We start from the raw sequence: 19,413 nt of genomic DNA, 5'->3' as shown, positions 1-19,413 counted from the left end.
ACCTTTGTTCTGTGAGAGGAGTGGAAGACAGGTTCTGAGTTTAATGAGCTCTAGTCTGGTGTTGCAGACAGGGCTGAGTTTAATGAGCTCTAGTCTGGTGTTGCAGACAGGGCTGGTGTTGCAGACAGGGCTGAGTTTAATGAGCTCTAGTCTGGTGTTGCAGACAGGTTCTGAGTTTAATGAGCTCTAGTCTGGTGTTGCAGACAGGTTCTGAGTTTAATGAGCTCTAGTCTGGTGTTGCAGACAGGGCTGAGTTTAATGAGCTCTAGTCTGGTGTTGCAGACAGGGCTGAGTTTAATGAGCTCTAGTCTGGTGTTGCAGACAGGTTCTGAGTTGAATGAGCTCTAGTCTGGTGTTGCAGACAGGGCTGAGTTTAATGAGCTCTAGTCTGGTGTTGCAGACAGGGCTGAGTTTAATGAGCTCTAGTCTGGTGTTGCAGACAGGGCTGACTTTAATGAGCTCTAGTCTGGTGTTGCAGACTGGGCTGAGTTTAATGAGCTCTAGTCTGGTGTTGCACACTGGGCTGACTTTAATGAGCTCTAGTCTGGTGTTGCAGACTGGGCTGAGTTTAATGAGCTCTAGTCTGGTGTTGCAGACTGGGCTGAGTTTAATGAGCTCTAGTCTGGTGTTGCAGACTGGGCTGAGTTTAATGAGCTCTAGTCTGGTGTTGCAGACTGGGCTGAGTTTAATGAGCTCTAGTCTGGTGTTGCAGACTGGACGAAGGCTCAGTGCTTCAGTGTAACACAGCCTCAGTGAAAATGAGAAAACATAATGCACCCCAGAATAATCCCAGAATAATTTATACATCTCAAAATGAATCCAAAAAGTTCTATCTTCCAATGGAAAATCTTTATTTTGGTGCAGTGATTTCACTGCAATATTTTGTGGTGACCTGTAACCCCTCTGTGAGTCTACCCACTTGTATTTGCTGTAGGCAGCAGTTTAGGATCTCTATTTAGGCAGCATATTTAGAATCTCTATTTAGGCAGCATATTTACAATCTCTATTTAGGCAGCATATTTACAATCTCTATTTCGGCAGCATATTTACAATCTCTATTTAGGCAGCATATTTACAATCTCTATTTAGGCAGCATATTTACAATCTCTATTTAGGCAGCATATTTACAATCTCTATTTAGGCAGCATATTTACAATCTCTATTTAGGAAGCATATTTACAATCTCTATTTAGGCAGCATATTTACAATCTCTATTTAGGAAGCATATTTACAATCTCTATTTAGGCAGCATATTTACAATCTCTATTTAGGCAGCATATTTACAATCTCTATTTAGGCAGCATATTTACAATCTCTATTTAGGCAGCATATTTACAATCTCTATTTAGGCAGCATAGTTAGAACCTCTGGTGCTTTGTCATTGACTGACCTTGTAAAGATGGTAATGTTTTAGCAGCTTTAGAATCTGCTAAATGAATTAGATGAAAAGCACAGGTGCGTGTGTGTATGTATTGTGTGTGTGTATTTATATGTGTGTTTGTGTGAGTGTATTTATATGTGTGTTTGACTGTGTGTATTCCCACTTGTGTGAGTGTATTTATATGTGTGTTTGACTGTGTGTATTCCCACTTGTGTTTGTCTGCGTTTAATTGGCACAGGTGTGTGTCCTCAGGTGACAGGAGAATCCAGGTCAGAGTCTGGTTGATGAAATACTAGGTTTGTAGGCCAGGGTTCTCCTTTCTAGAGACGTACCAGCTTGTGTTCATTCATTGGCTCACGTCTCATTCCAACCACGTCTCTTGTGATCGCTACACGGTATAGGTCTTGCCAGTCCTGTATTTCAGACAAGTATTTGCACCTTAAATAAAAAAAAATAAAAAATCAGAAATATATGCACTGCATGACCATTAAGAACACCTGCCCTCAGAATGGCCTCAACTCAATATTGGGAAGGTGTTCTTTATGTTTTGTTCTCTCAGTGTATATGTGACGTCGGGGCATGGATTCTACAAGGTGTCGAAAATGTTATATAGACATGCTGGCCCATGTTGACTCCAATGCTTCCCACAGTTGTGTCAAGTTGGCTGGATGTCCTTTGGGTGGTGGACCATTCTTGATACACACGGGAAACTGTTGAGCGTGGAAAACCCCAGCAGCGTTGCAGTTCTTGACACAAACCGGTGCACCTGGCACCTATACTACAATACCCTGTTCTAATATATTTTGTTTTGCCCATTTACCCTCTAAATTGCACACATAAACAATCCATGTGTCAATTGTCTCAAGGTTTAAAAATCCTTCTTTAACCCGTCTCCTCCCCTTCATCTACACTGATTGAAGTGGATATAACTGGTGACATCAATAAGGGGTCATAGCTTTCACCTGGTCAGTCTATGTCATGGAAAGAGCAGGTGTTCTTAATGTTTTGTACACTCAGTGGACATAATATGATTATTAATCCAGATACTGTACACACAATGTAAATGCAATTATGTGCAACGTATGGACATACGGACACGATTACAGGAAGCACTGCATGACCAGCCGTCATGTATAAACAACATGATTATCATTCTATGTAAATATCGATATCCAGATACTGTACGTACTAATATCAATGCAAGTACCAGGCGGCAGATAGCCTAGCGGTTAGGAGTACGGGGCGGCAGATAGCCTAGCGGTTAGGAGTACCGGGCGGCAGATAGCCTAGCGGTTAAGAGTACCGGGCGGCAGATAGCCTAGCGGTTAGGAGTACGGGGCGGCAGATAGCCTAGCGGTTAAGAGTACGGGGCGGCAGATAGCCTAGCGGTTAAGAGTACCGGGCGGCAGATAGCCTAGCGGTTAAGAGTACCGGGCGGCAGATAGCCTAGCGGTTAAGGAGTACCGGGCGGCAGATAGCCTAGCGGTTAAGAGTACCGGGCGGCAGATAGCCTAGCGGTTAGGAGTACCGGGCGGCAGATAGCCTAGCGGTTAAGAGTACCGGGCGGCAGATAGCCTAGCGGTTAAGAGTACCGGGCGGCAGATAGCCTAGCGGTTAGGAGTACCGGGCGGCAGATAGCCTAGCGGTTAGGAGTACCGGGCGGCAGATAGCCTAGCGGTTAATAGCGGTTAAGAGTACCGGGCGGCAGATAGCCTAGCGGTTAAGAGTACCGGGCGGCAGATAGCCTAGCGGTTAGGAGTACCGGGCGGCAGATAGCCTAGCGGTTAAGAGTACCGGGCGGCAGATAGCCTAGCGGTTAGGAGTACCGGGCGGCAGATAGCCTAGCGGTTAGGAGTACCGGGCGGCAGATAGCCTAGCGGTTAAGAGTACCGGGCGGCAGATAGCCTAGCGGTTAAGAGTACCGGGCGGCAGATAGCCTAGCGGTTAAGAGTACCTGGCGGCAGATAGCCTAGCGGTTAAGAGTACCTGGCAGGCAGATAGCCTAGCGGTTAAGAGTACCGGGCGGCAGATAGCCTAGCGGTCAAGAGTACCGGGCGGCAGATAGCCTAGCGGTTAAGAGTACCGGGCGGCAGATAGCCTAGCGGTTAAGAGTACCGGGCGGCAGATAGTCTAGCGGTTAAGAGTCCCGGGCGGCAGATAGCCTAGCGGTCAAGAGGACCGGGTGGCAGATAGCCTAGCGGTTAAGAGGACCGGGCGGCAGATAGCCTAACGGTTAAGAGTACCGGGCGGCAGATAGCCTAGCGGTTAAGAGTACCGGGTGACAGATAGCCTAGCGTTTAAGAGTACCGGGCAGGCAGATAGCCTAGCGGTTAAGAGTACCGGGCGGCAGATAGCCTAGCGGTTAAGAGTACCGGGTGGCAGATAGCCTAGCGGTTAAGAGCGTTGTGCCAGTAACTGAATGTTTTGATGTCCCACATTCCTATTATATTATATCTGGGTCCTCCAACTATGTCCTGCTACTATCTCCTCCAACTATGTCCTGCTACTATCTCCTCCAACTATGTCCTCCTACTATGTCCTGCTACTATGCTACTATCTCCTCCAACTATGTCCTCCTACTATGTCCTGCTACTATGTCCTCCAACTATGTCCTGCTACTATCTCCTCCAACTATGTCCTCCTACTATGTCCTGCTACTATGTCCTCCAACTATGTCCTGCTACTATGTCCTCCAACTATCTCCTCCTACTATATCCTCCCACTATGTCCTCCAATTATGTCCTCCAACTATGTCCTCCAACTATCTCCTCCTACTATCTCCTCCAACTATGTCCTCCAACTATGTCCTCCAACTATGTCCTCCAACTATCTCCTCCTACTATGTCCTCCAACTATGTCCTCCAACTATGTCCTCCAACTATGTCCTCCAACTATCTCCTCCTACTATGTCCTCCAACTATGTCCTCCAACTATCTCCTCCTACTATGTCCTCCAACTATGTCCTCCAACTATGTCCTCCAACTATGTCCTCCAACTATGTCCTCCAACTATGTCCTCCAACTATGTCCTCCAACTATGCCATTGTAGAATGAATGAAGGAATGAATTGATGGATGAATGGTTTAATTAATGGCTGGATGGGTTAATGAATGAATGAATGAATTAATTAATTGATGGGTTAATGAATGAATTCATGAATTGATGGATGAATTCATTAAGTAATTAATGTATGTATGTATGGATGAATGGATGGATGGATGAATGGGTGAATTAATAACTGACTGAATGGGCTTGCGAGCTAGTGAATAAACCACAGAACAAACTAATTGTAATAAACAGAGGAATGAATGTCTGAGTGTTACAGAGTATGGATGCTGTCGTCCTCAGGTCTTCATTCCAAGTGTTAAACTGGACTTTAGCCATGTCCAATCTAAGTGTGGCTCCCTGGACAAAATCCAGTACGCGCCCACCGGGGGAAACGTGAGTGTCTCAACACAGTGTGTCTACCTGCTCTAACCAACCTCTCACTCACTAACCAACAGGCATGGAGGATAGTGAATCGTGGTATCACTGTGACAGTGTTTTCTATTGTTTTGCTTTGTGTCTTGATTAATAAAGACATGGCGATTTGGCTTTTTAATCATATTCCTTACTCAGTTTTCAGTTTAGTCTTGGCACAAAGCACAGCTACCTAACCTCATAGTGGTTTTCAGTACAGTACCCTGTCTGTGCATACAGGGTCATCAAAAACTATCCTAAAATAGTATTTTAACATAGTCCTTTAAAAAGTCTTTTAACATAGTCCTTTAAATAGTATTTTAACATAGTCCTTTAAAGTCTTTTAACATAGTCCTTTAAATAGTATTTTAACATAGTCCTTTAAATAGTATTTTAACATAGTCCTTTAAATAGTATTTTAACATAGTCCTTTAAGTAGTATTTTAACATAGTCCTTTACCATAGAGTTTCACCTGTATGTATCCTGTCACACCAGACAGAGACGTCACTCAAAAGACACCTGGCCCACCCACCTATTGTTCATCTAGCATCATGGACTGAATCAAAATAAACACTGAAGATCCATTAAAACACATGTTCTCTGACATGTCACTTCGCACGGGTGTTCTCTGTGATGTAATCAATAGCCCCATTCCAGAAGGTCTGCAAAGCTGACATCTACCCAGGCGTAGTGAAATATGGTTCTGACTGCTTTGCAGATTGTCTGGAACACGGCCAGTGTGTTTAGTGCTTGTTGTTGTGTTAGTGTCTGCTTTGATGTTCTATATTGATTGGTTTATTGTGGTAGATTGACTGGTTTCAGTTGATTGTGTGATGTCAGTGTCGTCTTGTGTGATGTCAGTGTCGTCTTGTTTGATGTCAGTGTCGTATTGTGTGATGTCAGTGTTGTATTGTGTGATGTCAGTGTCGTATTGTGTGATGTCAGTGTCGTCTTGTGTGATGTCAGTGTCGTCTTGTGTGATGTCAGTGTCGTATTGTGTGATGTCAGTGTCGTCTTGTGTGATGTCAGTGTCGTCTTGTGTGATGTCAGTGTCGTATTGTGTGATGTCAGTGTCGTCTTGTGTGATGTCAGTGTCGTCTTGTTTGATGTCAGTGTCGTATTGTGTGATGTCAGTGTCGTCTTGTGTGATGTCAGTGTCGTCTTGTGTGATGTCAGTGTCGTCTTGTGTGATGTCAGTGTCGTATTGTGTGATGTCAGTGTCGTATTGTGTGATGTCAGTGTCGTCTTGTGTGATGTCAGTGTCGTCTTGTGTGATGTCAGTGTCGTATTGTGTGATGTCAGTGTCGTATTGTGTGATGTCAGTGTCTTGTGTGATGTCAGTGTCGTCTTGTGTGATGTCAGTGTCGTATTGTGTGATGATGTCGTATTGTGTGATGTCAGTGTCGTATTGTGTGATGTCAGTGTCGTCTTGTGTGATGTCAGTGTCGTATTGTGTGATGTCAGTGTCGTATTGTGTGATGTCAGTGTCGTCTTGTGTGATGTCAGTGTCGTATTGTGTGATGTCAGTGTCGTATTGTGTGATGTCAGTGTCATATTGTGTGATGTCAGTGTCGTCTTGTGTGATGTCAGTGTCGTATTGTGTGATGTCAGTGTCGTATTGTGTGATGTCAGTGTCGTATTGTGTGATGTCAGTGTCGTCTTGTGTGATGTCAGTGTCGTATTGTGTGATGTCAGTGTCGTATTGTGTGATGTCAGTGTCATATTGTGTGATGTCAGTGTCATATTGTGTGATGTCAGTGTCATATTGTGTGATGTCAGTGTCGTATTGTGTGATGTCAGTGTCGTATTGTGTGATGTCAGTGTCGTATTGTGTGATGTCAGTGTCGTATTGTGTGATGTCAGTGTCGTCTTGTGTGATGTCAGTGTCATATTGTGTGATGTCAGTGTCGTATTGTGTGATGTCAGTGTCGTATTGTGTGATGTCAGTGTCGTCTTGTGTGATGTCAGTGTCGTATTTGTGATGATGTCGTATATTGTGTGATGTCAGTGTGTATTGTGTGATGTCAGTGTCATTGTGTGATGTGTCTTGTGTGATGTCAGTGTCATATTGTGTGATGTCAGTGTCATATTGTGTGATGTCAGTGTCATATTGTGTGATGTCAGTGTCGTATTGTGTGATGTCAGTGTCATATTGTTTGATGTCAGTGTGTCTTGTGTGATGTCAGTGTCATCTTGTGTGATGTCAGTGTGTCTTGTGTGATGTCAGTGTCATGTCATTGTTGTGTGATGTCAGTGTCATCTTGTGTGATGTTGTGTGATGTCAGTGTCGTCTTGTGTGTGTCATTGTGTGATGTATTGTGTGATGATGTCTTGTGTGATGTCAGTGTCGTATTGTGTGATGTCAGTGATGTCTTGTGTGATGTCAGTGATGTCTTGTGTGATGTCAGTGTCATATTGTGTGATGTCAGTGTCATATTGTGTGATGTCAGTGTCATATTGTGTGATGTCAGTGTCATATTGTGTGATGTCAGTGATGTCTTGTGTGATGTCTACCAACTGTCTCTATTGAGTGAGGTGGTTTACAGTGGTTTTGTAGTGATCGCTATTCTTCAGGCAGTTTGTTTCACAGATTGATGATGTCATTAACCTGTTGAGTGCTACTTTCTGTTCTTCCTTAAATGTATGCATTTTTATTAATGATTTTTCATTGAAGATAATTAGAATACCGTAAATTATGGTAAATTCCGCATCATTTCAAGGTATTGTCCTACAGCCCTACAGATCTAAAATGTGGCAGTCCCTTCCCTCAGTGCAGTATAAGACAGTGTCTGAATGCGCCTCTCGCAGGTCCACATTACCACCAAGAAGATAGACCTGAGCCACATCACCTCCAAATGTGGATCAATGTCCAACATCCGTCACCGACCAGGTAATCAGCACTTTTTTAGTTGATTCATTAATATTGAGTGATTATTTAATAGAGAGATTATTCCAAGCTTTTGGATGAACAGGGCATAAGAACAATACATTTCTAGTTACACTTTCATATATTACATGTTTATGCTTTACCTCAGACAAGTCACTAACTGTAGTTTAATTAGCAATGGAATATTAATCCTACAGGCATTTTGTCCTGTGTAGTTACACAGTTCAACTATTGCTTCTGTTTATATGAGTATTGATTCATTCATATCCTTTACTTCTCCTCTCTTCTCCTCCTCTATTCTCCTCGCTTCCTTCTCTTCTTCTCCTCTTCTCTTCTCCTCTCTCCTCTCTTCTTCTCCTCTCTCTTCTCCTCTCTACTCTCCTCTTCTCCTCTCTCCTCCTCTCTCTTCTCCTCTCTCTTCTCTTCTCTCCTCCTCTATTCTCCTCGCTTCCTTCTCTTCTCTTCTTCTCCTCTCCCATGTTCTCTTCCTCTCCTCTCTCCTCCTCTTCCTCTCCTCTCTCCTTCCTCTCTACATCTCCTACAGGGGGTGGTAACGTGCGTATTGAGAGTGTGAAGCTGGACTTCAAGGACAAGGCCGAGGCCAAAGTGGGCTCACTGGCCAACGCCAGTCACACTCCCGGGGGAGGACAAATCATGGTGAGACAGTCTACAGTAAAAGGACAGTACAGGGTCATGTACATTAGGCACCAAACAGAAGAAAACGGACTGAAACAGGGACGGACTACCTGGACTTTTCCAATAAGAAACCCTCATTTTCGTTTTCGATTGCGAAACGTTTTAAAACATGGTCAGTTGCGTGTCCTAATGGACACGACCTAGGTTTACATAGATGGCTTAGTGGTTTAGAGCATGGTGCTGGCAACAGCAGGGTTGTGGGTTTGATTCCAACATGGGCCATGGTTAACCCCCCCCCCTCTCTCTGTCTCTTTCTCAGATCGAGAGCCACAAGCTGACGTTCCGTGACACGGCCAAGGCTCGCGTGGACCACGGGGCAGACGTTATCACCCTGTCCCCAGGTGGCACCGGGGGTACATCCCCCCACCGTCTCAGCAACGTGTCATCCACAGGCAGCCTCAACCTCCTGGACTGCCCCCAGCTGTCCACACTGGCCCAGGACGTCACCATGGCCCTGGCCAAGCAAGGCTTATGAGCCTCCTGCCTCCTCCTGGTTCCTGGTTCTCCATCGCCCCCTGGTTCCTGGTCCTCCATCGCCCCCTGGTTCCTGGTACTCCATCGCCCCTGGTTCCTGGTCCTCCATCGCCCCCGGTTCCTGGTCCTCCATCGCCCCCTGGTTCCAGGTCCTCCATCTCCCCCTGGTTCCTGGTCCTCCATCGCCCCCTGGTTCCTGGTCCTCCATCGCCCCTGGTTCCGGTCCTCCATCGCCCCCTGGTTCCTGGTCCTCCATCTCCCCCTGGTTCCTGGTCCTCCATCGCCCCCTGGTTCCTGGTCCTCCATCTCCCCCTGGTTCCTGGTCCTCCATCTCCCCCTGGTTCCTGGTCCTCCATCTCCCCCTGGTTCCTGGTCCTCCATCTCCCCCTGGTTCCTGGTTCTCCATCTCCCCCTGGTTCCTGGTCCTCCATCTCCCCCTGGTTCCTGTTCCTCCATCTCCCCCTGGTTCCTGGTCCTCCATCTCCCCCTGGTTCCTGTTCCTCCATCTCCCCCTGGTTCCTGGTCCTCCATCTCCCCCTGGTTCCTGGTCCTCCATCGCCCCTCGGACCTCCTGGATCCCTTGGACGTCCTCGTCTTAACATCCCCCTTCAACATTTCTCCGTCGGCCCTCCACTGCAACAACCCTTCGCCGTCGTCCCCCAAGATAAGAAACCAGATAACTGTGATCAGAGTATCAGATTCCATCTTCCATCATTCCACTCCCCCTCTCGCTCCTCCATAGGAAAACATGCTATTTAAACTACCACCACCAGGGGTGTTTTAATGACTGACTCTAGGATGTTTGTTCTTTTTCTTTCTGTTCTAAGGGATGTGCTCGACTCTGCTAGGGTGTGTTGTGTTGTTCTTTTGGCTTCTTTTCATTACATGTTGAACTTTCTTTGGGACATTACTGTATATGGCCAGTGTGCTAGCTAGCTAAGGCATTGAAACAGGTACAGGGATAGTGTTGATAGGGTATTATCGGTTATCTAAGACTTTACAGTGATTCTTATTGTGTGGCAATGATCTCAAAGACATTCCATTTGGCCTAGGATATTAAGCGGTCCAGCCTGGTTTCATTCCCAACATACACTATACATACAAAAGTATGTGGACACCCCTTCAAGTTAGTGGATTCGGCTATTTCAGCCACACCCGTTGCTGACAGGTGTATAAAATTGAGCACACAGCCATGCAATCTCCATAGACAAACATTGGCAGTAGAATGGCCTTACTGAAGAGCTTAGTGGCTTATAACATGGCACCGTCATAGGATGCCACCTTTCCAACAAGTCAGTTTGTCAAATTTCTGCCCTGCCAGAGCTGCCCCGGGCAATTGTAAGCGCTGTTATTGTAAAGTGGAAACGTCTAGGAGCAACAACGTCTTAGCCGGGAAGTGGTAGACCACACAAGCGCACAGAACGGGACCACCAAGTGCTGAAGAGCGTAGTGTGTAAAAATCGTCTGTCCTCGGTTGCAACACTACTGAGTTCCAAACTTTCTCTAGGAGCAACTTCAGCACAAGAACTGTTCGTTGGGGGCTTCATGAAATGGGTTTCCATGGCCGAGCAACCGCACACAAGCCTACGATCACCATGTACAATGCCAAGAGTCTGCTGGAGTGGTGTAATGCTCGCTGCCATTGGACTCTGGAGCAGTGGAAATACGTTCTCTGGAGTGATGAATCACGCTTCACCATCTGGCAGTCCAACAGGAGTATCTGGGTTTGGCAGATGCCAGGAGAACGCTACCTTCCCCAATGCATACTGCCAGCTGTAAAGTTTGGTGGAGGATGAATAATGGTCTGGGGCTGTTTTTCATGATTCGGGCTAGGCCCCTTAGTTTCAGTGAAGGGAAATCATAACACTACAGCTTACAATGATATTCTTGACGATTCTGTGTCCAACTTTGTGGCAACAGTTTGGGGAAGTCCCTTTCCCGTTTCAGCATGACAATGCCCCTGTGCACAAAGCGAGGTCCATACAGAAATAGTTTGTTGAGATCGGTGTGGAAGAACTTGACTGGTCTGCGCAGAGCCCTGACTTCAACCCCATCGAACACCTTTGGGATGAATTGGAACGCCAACTGCGAGCCAGGCCTAATCACCCAACATCAGTGCCCGGCCTCACTAATGCTCGTGGCTGAATGGAAGAAAGCCCCCGCAGCAATGTACCAACATCTAGTGGAAAGCCTTCTCAGAAGAGTGGATGGCTGTTATAGCGGCAAAGGGGGGACCAAATCTAGATTTGGGTATGTCATTTTAGATGAACATTTAAAAAAAGAGGTTAATGCCCATGAGTTTGGAATGAGATGTTTGATGAGCAGTTGTCCACATACTCTTGATCCTGCAGTGTATCTGATCCAGTATCCCAGGTCCTGTATGTGTCTCGTAGACAGGAGGCTGTTACGTTTGTGAACAACAATTCATCTACAACACAACACAACACAATTCAATACAATGCAAAATGTTACAACTGTAACGGTAAGAAATGACTGTTCAGACAAGCTTGTTCCAATTCATTGGCAGAAAATGAGATGTTTACTATTAGACTTGATTTTGTTTTAGTCATGTGACTATATGACTTCATGATGTCATTTGCTGAATTATTGGACAAAATGTGGTTTTGTTGAGTTTGTTTTATCTCATTAATAGTGCAAATGGTAGTGTTGATGTCACGGTGGCTGAACTAGCTTGGCACATGCTGTCATGTCAATTTGCAATGCTATAAAACCCTCGCTTTCCAATAGACCTCTTCCACGAGCCATCAGGCTGCTTTTCTGCTTCAGTGATGTGAGCATTCATTTTACATACAGTAGCTCTGTGATTTCCACCAAACAGTCGCTGTTATGCTGACGTGACAAAAGCCAGTGAGTGACCTAATAGCACCGTGTTATAGACATAAAAGATCTAGAGAGTGAACACTGTAGCTAGGGACTATACTGTGTCTAGTCAGTGAACACAGTCTATAACCGCTTTGTACCAGCCTTAGACTAATACGTTTGCTTCCAATAAGCCTTTCTCTTACGTTTAGAGTAGCAAGAACATGGACCTTGAATGAGCGAAGGGCCTGCAGTCGCTTGTGTAACTACGCAGAACGTGTCTGCAGCTTTATATTTAAATAAACATTCCATGAGAAATAGCAGCTATGGTTGTACACTGTGAAAATGTCCCAGTCGGATCGTACGGACGGGACTTTCCGAGGAAAGAAGGTTCAAGTCATGAAGGGACGTAGTGGAAGGAAAAGGAAGTCATTCTCAACTTGTACGTGTTTGATAAAAATGTTCTAGCTTACTTTTATCTGTCACCATTTGTGATTCCCTCCCTCCCACCCCCAATTTCCAGATGTTGGTTACCCTTCAGTGTTTTTCTCAAGCCCCTTCTTCTCTCTTCCTTCCCCTCCCACAACACTTTGCCTGTTTTAAGTGTATTTAAAGAGACCATGTAGATGTGCACACTTTACAATGTTTGAAACAATGCTGTTGACAAAACACTCCTACATAATAATAACAGGAATAAAATAATAAAATGAACTAAATACATTCGTTTGAAACATTTTCTGGGTCTTCCCTAATATAATGAGCTGTTTTTAAAATGTCATAAATGTGTCTGCATTACGTTATTGGGACTGTGAGTGCTAGATTGCATGCTACTGAGTGTCACGGGCGTCATGGTGGAATTGACCGACCAAGGTGCAGCGTGGTGAGCGTCCATTTTCCTTTATTTATGTAAATGTCGCCAACAAAACAAGAAACGACTTTGGCTATAGTGCCACCAACAAAGATAACTACCCACATAGAAAACATAGAAATAAATAAACTAGAATGCCCACCCTAGTCACACCCTGGCCTAATCAAAATAGAGAATAAAAGCCTCTCTGTGGCCAGGGTGTGACAGAGAGAATGACAGAATGACAGAGAGAGAGCGACAGGGAAGAGATTATGTGAAGGGTAATTCATGGAGTCATTTTAGGTGATGTAATTTGGGAAGGCTAACTGCAGGCAACGGATGTATTTGGGCCCATCTGAACAACAGATGTTGTTGGGCCAAAAGGTTGTGTTATCAGAATAGAACACTGTCATGTGTTTTATTTTAGATAACACGTTTAATAGCTGTACAGCCGACCAATAATCGTAATTGTGTGAATATCACTAGAAGGTATTTGTGGGTTATTTTATTCCCCTTTAGTGACGTGTCATATCATGAAATGTTAATGTGATCAAGACAGGGGTTTTATTTCAAGGTAATTAAACAACCTGTTGTTATTCATATGTTATTCATATGGGGATAGATGAAATATGTGTGGAGAAATACTCCAGTCTGAATGTGCCGCATGTTGTGTGTAAACCGATTCTGCTCTTATATCGGTGTTTTCTCTCGTCGTTTAGCCTACTGTTCCCAGTAGCCGACCCGGTCATACTTATGTTGGTAAGGAAGGCATGTTCTTACTTCCTAGTAGTCGTACTGCGTTTTAACAGCCACCCCCCCGCGCCGCTGTGTGATAGATCACTCTGCCGTTCCCCGCTGCCGCTGCTCCGAAGGAGGTGCTGAAACCATATATATCTCGCTCTGTTACCTCTACCACCGCCAACATTTGCAGCCATTTTACACAAGCCGAACGGAATCATGTCGTGAGGCATCACATCACCTGGGACGACCAGACCCAGCTACGTCTGGTCCGCGACAAGTCGACAAGATGGTGAAGCGGAAAAGCCTGGATGAGACCGACACGGAGTGCGGCAAGGGTATACCGTTCCCGATCCAGACCTTCTTGTGGAGGCAGACCAGGTTAGTGTCGTGACAGTCATTGATAACAGGTGTTTGCCGCTGCTCAGAATATACGGGGGTGAGATTATATGTCAACCAAGTTAACTCGCTCCCTTAGGTTGTAAATTAAAATATGTGTTACATCTGTATAGAAGGTTTTTATGTGAGTGTCAATCATTTCACTCATTATACACCCGTTGACAGGGTTGTCATATCAGGCTATGCGTCAGTTCATTTAGTTAGGCTATTGTAGCCTATTCAATACATCCATACATACAACAAAATGAAAAGAAAAAACCCCGAGAAAAACAGCTAGTTCTCGTTATAGAGGAGGAGGGGGGGGGGGCAGGCTAAGATGTCACACCTGTAGACATGGGATAAGGTGAAGGTGATTGCCTTATCATGCATCCGCTGTAACCTACGGCTGGAGCCATCTGACATGTATACAGTATGTTCACTGTTATTTCTAGAGGTAGGGCTAGGCTATGAGCGGTATAAGCGATCATATTTTATTTGGATGATCCCACTGGCCGCTTGCACGAAGACGTTTTGGCGGTCTTGCTCCAACATTTGCGTTACAGCCTATTCAATTTACCCTATGTTGCTAATGATATTATGTTCAATCAATGATGTCATGAAAATTAAACACGCTCCAATGTTTTCATGATTGCAGCGCGTTTCTGAGGCCGAAGTTGGGGAAACAATATGAGGCATCTTGTGTGGTAAGCCATTTTCTTAATGGAATAGTTATGATTAGAATGAATCATCGCTCTGCTTCTCCCGCGGCCTCGCCGCACCGGCGAATGCATTTAGCGGATTGGAGTTTGATCTGTTCTATTCTGTACCTTATCCGTGTGTTTAAACTGTTATTACTATGAATTGTAGCTAGTTCAAACTCGTCTTTATAATTAATCTATACATTGTAATAACACGTCTTTGAGTGTATGACCATATAGTAAATTGGGCAATAACTCAGGCTTGCTGCTTTCCCCAAGCCATATTACTTTGCTTGAGGACACATATGGGCCACATCCACTGGCACTCAATGGCCCTTCAGTTTCTGGCTCAGAGACATCACTGGCCCATGTTCATGAAGCATCTCCAAGTAGGAGTGCTGATCTAGGATCAGGTTGACCTTTTACATAATAACAAATAGGATTACATGGACAGGGGGACCTGATCCCAGATCAGCACTCCTACTCTGAGACATTTAATGAATACGGGCCACTGTGTCTCTCTCCTAGTCCTTTGAGCGGGTGCTGGTGGAAAACAAGCTCCACGGTCTCTCCCCGGTGCTGTCGGAGGCCATCCAGAGCATCTCTCGCTGGGAGCTGGTCCAGGCCGCCCTGCCCCACGTGCTCCACTGCACCGCCATCCTGCTCTCTAACAGGAACAAGCTGGGTAAACACACATGGACGCAGACACACGCATGCATGCACAGGCACGCACACAGACACGCATACAGTAATACATACAGGAATACAGTAATACAGACAGGAATACATTAATACAGACACGCATACAGTAATACAGACATGAATACAGTAATACAGACAGGAATACAGTAATACAGGCACGCACACAGACACACATACAGTAATACAGACATGCATACAGTAATACAGACACGCATACAGTAATACAGACACGTATACAGTAATACAGACACTAATACAGTAATACAAACATGAATAAAGTAATACACACACACTCAGACATGCATACACAGACTTGCATACAGTAATTCACACACAGACATGCATACAGTAATACAGACATGAATACAGAAATTCACACACACTCAGACATACACACACAGACATGAATACAGTAATACAACCCCCCTCCCACCACACACACCCATGCATCCCATCACACCAATCAAACACTAATCTCTGACCCAGGGGTGTCAAACTTATTTTGCCCCGCGGGCCACACTTAATGGCCAAAATTTGTCCTCTATCCATTACTTTTTGAAATTTCGATGCTCCTTAACTGTCTAGCTTTCGTATCGATAACTGTTATCAAGCTGGATAGAGTGAAGAGACTATAGATGACTGTTATCAAGCTGGATAGAGTGAAGAGACTATAGATGACTGTTATCAAGCTGGACAGAGTGAAGAGACTGTAAATGACTGTTATCAAGCTGGACAGAGTAAAGAGACTGTAAATGACTGTTATATAGCTGGACAGAGTGAAGAGACTGTAAATGACTGTTATCAAGCTGGATAGAGTGAAGAGACTATAGATGACTGTTATCAAGCTGGACAGAGTGTAGAGACTGTAAATGACTGTTATCAAGCTGGACAGAGTGAAGAGACTATAGATGACTGTTATCAAGCTGGATAGAGTGAAGAGACTGTAAATGACTGTTATCAAGCTGGACAGAGTGAAGAGACTGTAAATGACTGTTATCAAGCTGGACAGAGTGAAGAGACTGTAAATGACTGTTATCAAGCTGGACAGAGTGAAGAGACTGTAAATGACTGTTATCAAGCTGGACAGAGTGAAGAGACTGTAAATGACTGTTATCAAGCTGGACAGAGTGAAGAGACTGTAAATGACTGTTATCAAGCTGGACAGAGTGAAGAGACTGTAAATGACTGTTATCAAGCTGGACAGAGTAAAGACACTGTAAATGACTGTTATCAAGCTGGACAGAGTGAAGAGACTGTAAATGACTGTTATCAAGCTGGACAGAGTGAAGAGACTGTAAATGACTGTTATCAAGCTGGACAGAGTGAAGAGACTGTAAATGACTGTTATCAAGCTGGACAGAGTAAAGAGACTGACTGTAAATGACTGTTATCAAGCTGGACAGAGTGAAGAGACTGTAAATGTCGGACCATTATAATTTCTACATGGTTTCGATTTGGTTTTATTAAGTAATTAAGCGGATTCTGTGCTCCACAAAGCATTCCCGGAAGTATTGCAATGTTGGGCCTCTGGGTTTAGGGCCTCTGGGTTTAGGGCCTCTGGGTTTAGGGCCTCTGGGTTTAGGGCCTCTGGGTTTAGGGCCTCTGGGTTTAGGGCCTCTGGGTTTAGGGCCTCTGTGATCAAACCACCAGTGGGCCACATTGAACAGGCCATATGTTTGACACCCCTGCTCTGACCCCTCACTCCTAACCCCCCTCTAACCCCAGGTCACCAGGACAAGCTGGGCGTGGCGGAGACCAAGCTGCTCCATACCCTTCACTGGATGCTACTGGAGGCGGCCCAGGAGTGCAACCAGGAGCCCAGCCTGGGCCACGGATGGTCGGGAGGCAGCAGCAGCTCAGCCTTCCTCCAGCCAATGGGGATTGGGAACCAGGGTTCCCCACCAGCCAGAGGTGGCCAAGGTGGCCCAGGATCAGGCACCGGTTCTGGGTCAGGAGCGCCACGCTGTAGCGGGTCCCTGGAGGAGGATGAGCACGCCCGCACCAAGCTCTTCCACAAGAGCATGGCCACTGTGGAGCTGTTTGTCTTCCTCTTTGCTCCCCTCATTCACCGCATCAAGGTACCTCTGATTCATCCTTCCTGCTGGACTACCGCCTATTGATCTGTGTGGATAGATGCTGCGGTTGTGTTTCATGGCTCTGGGAATGCTTTGGTGTGTTTCTGTGTGTCTGTATGTAAACTTTTTCGCTGTGTTGTCTAGGAGTCTGATCTGACTTTCCGATTGGCCAGTGGTTTCATCATATGGCAGCCAATGTGGGAGCACCGGCAACCTGACGTCCCCGCCTTCTCTGCCCTCATCAAGCCTGTGAGGAACATTGTGACAGGTGAGACACCCAGAGGACACCAAAGAAAGCATGTAGTACTGACTCTATGGAATCATATGAGTTCTACTCTGCTGTTTTACATGAGACATTAGTAATATCCAAATCAAATACCATAGTAACAAAAGTGATATTTTAGTCTATTCTACATAGAGTCTAGACCCTAAAAGGGATCTTCTGCCCTTTCCATAGAGGGTTCCTGGAACCGAAAAGGGTTCTTCAAAAGGACCTCTTATGGGGACAGCCAAAGAACCCTTTTGGAATCCTTTTTACTAAGAGTGCATTCTATTCTATTCTATTAGATTCTATTCTTTTAGATTATATTCTGTTAGATTCTATTCTATTAGATTTTATTCTGTTAGATTCTACTCTGTAAGCTACCACCTGTTTTGTCAACAGCCAAGAGGAACTCCCCGGTGAACAACCAGTGTAGCCCCTGTGGGTCCAGAAACCAAGGCCCCATGGTGAGTGTTCATCTCAGGCAGCAGTGTGACAGCTGTACCCCTCCTCCAGCCCCTCCCTCCCCCCCAGGGCCTCTGCTAATATTGTTATCACTTCCGAGTGGCGCAGAGGTCTAAGGCACTGCATCTCAGTGTGTCACTACAGTCTCTGGTTCGAATCCAGGCTGTATCACAGCCATGATTGGGAGTCCCATAGGACGGCGCACAATTGGCTCAGCGTTGTCCCGGTTTGGCCGGGGTAGGCCGTCATTGTAAATAATAATTTATTCTTAACTGACTTGCCTAGTTAAATAAAGGTTTAAAAAAATGTCCCTTGCTGGTATGATCTGTGTGTGTGTGTGTGTGTGTGTGTGTGTGTGTGTGTGTGTGTGTGTGTGTGTGTGTGTGTGTGTGTGTGTGTGTGTGTGTGTGTGTGTGTGTGTGTGTGTGTGTGTGTGTGTGTGTGTGTGTGTGTGTGTGTGTGTGTGTGTGTGTGCGCTTGTGCGTAGCATCTGATTAGAAGAGACTAGAAGCCTCTTGACTGACAGACTCTTATTTGCTCTGTCTGCAGGGTTTCCAGGTGGTCTGTGAAACGGCCCAATCAGATTCATCCTCCCCCGGGGCTGGAGAGCAGAGCTGTCGCCGCGGCAACTCAGTGGAAAGAGGTGGGCCGTCAACGCGACAGGCTCCACTCGACAAAGGGATCGCCAAGAAGAAGTAAGCCGTTATGAACTGTGCAGTTCATACAAAACACACAAACACGACATATGATACATGGAAAATGTGAACAGTAAGGAGACATTAAAGGGATTGGTACAGATACAGTGGCAAGAAATGAATGTGAACCCTTTGGAATTACCTGGACTTCTACGTAAACTGGTCATAAAATGTGATCTGATCTTCATCTAAGTCACAACAATAGACAAACACAGTCTTATTGAACACACCGTGTAAACATCCACAGTGCAGGGTGGGAGAAGTATGTGAACCCTTGGTTTTAATAACTGCTTGACCCTACTTTGGCAGGAATAACCTCAACCAAACATTTTCTGTAGTTGCAGATCAGACCTGCATAACAGTCAGGAGGAAGTTTGGACCATTGCTCTTAACAAAACTGTTTCAGTTCAGCAATATTCTTGTGATGTCTGGTGTGAACCTCTCTCTTGAGGTCATGCCACAGCATCTCAATCGGGTTGAGGTCAGGACTCTGACTGGGCCTCTCCAGAAGGCATATTTTCTTCTGTTGAAGCCATTCTGTTGTTGATTTACTTCTGTGTTTTGGGTCGTTGTCCTGCTGCGTCACCCAACTTCTGTTGAGTTTCAATTGACAGACAGCCTTACATTCTCCTGCAAAATGTCTTGATAAACTTGATGATAGCAAGCTGTCTAGGCCCTGAGGCAGAAAAGCAGCTCCAAACCATGATGCTCCCTCCACCAGACTTTACAGTTGGGATGAGGTTTTGATGTTGGTGTGCTTTGCCTTTTTTTCTCCACACATAGTGTTGTATGTTCCTTCCAAACAACTCTACTTTAGTTGAATCTGTCCACAGAAT

The 19,413-nt window shown here is 45.4% G+C and overlaps 2 protein-coding genes across 33 annotated transcripts in view; both read left to right on the top strand.

The window, feature by feature from the left end:
• The window catches only part of LOC118381894 (microtubule-associated protein 2-like), a 103,402-nt gene extending 90,965 nt beyond the window's left edge, over positions 1 to 12,437 (top strand). For 12 of the 13 annotated variants that reach the window (XR_008095950.1, XR_008095947.1, XR_008095949.1 and 9 more), the window contains one exon: positions 7,649 to 7,730. Coding sequence is in view for 1 of the 13 variants with exons in the window: in XM_052499904.1 (XP_052355864.1) it covers positions 7,649 to 7,730; positions 8,272 to 8,384; positions 8,683 to 8,898 (411 nt within the window). In the remaining 12 variants the exon portion in view is untranslated. Of the gene's footprint in view, positions 1 to 7,648; positions 7,731 to 8,271; positions 8,385 to 8,682 lie in introns of those variants that run through there. The other variant, XM_052499904.1, reaches the window with a different exon arrangement.
• Positions 12,438 to 13,390: 953 nt separating this feature from the next.
• The window catches only part of LOC118379616 (protein unc-80 homolog), a 118,919-nt gene continuing 112,896 nt past the window's right edge, over positions 13,391 to 19,413 (top strand). For all 20 annotated transcript variants that reach the window (XM_052499901.1, XM_052499900.1, XM_052499897.1 and 17 more), the window contains exons 1-7: positions 13,391 to 13,683; positions 14,336 to 14,384; positions 14,907 to 15,063; positions 16,806 to 17,158; positions 17,300 to 17,423; positions 17,820 to 17,884; positions 18,432 to 18,577. In XM_052499901.1, coding sequence (XP_052355861.1) covers positions 13,592 to 13,683; positions 14,336 to 14,384; positions 14,907 to 15,063; positions 16,806 to 17,158; positions 17,300 to 17,423; positions 17,820 to 17,884; positions 18,432 to 18,577 — 986 coding nt within the window. In that variant the 5' untranslated portion in view covers positions 13,391 to 13,591. The remainder of the gene's footprint in view (positions 13,684 to 14,335; positions 14,385 to 14,906; positions 15,064 to 16,805; positions 17,159 to 17,299; positions 17,424 to 17,819; positions 17,885 to 18,431; positions 18,578 to 19,413) is intronic.

This window comes from Oncorhynchus keta, chromosome 37, assembly GCF_023373465.1.
Source record: "Oncorhynchus keta strain PuntledgeMale-10-30-2019 chromosome 37, Oket_V2, whole genome shotgun sequence".
Lineage (NCBI taxonomy): Eukaryota > Metazoa > Chordata > Actinopteri > Salmoniformes > Salmonidae > Oncorhynchus > Oncorhynchus keta.
Note: the sequence above shows the minus strand (reverse complement) of the source record. Positions and strands in the feature narration are given on the sequence as shown.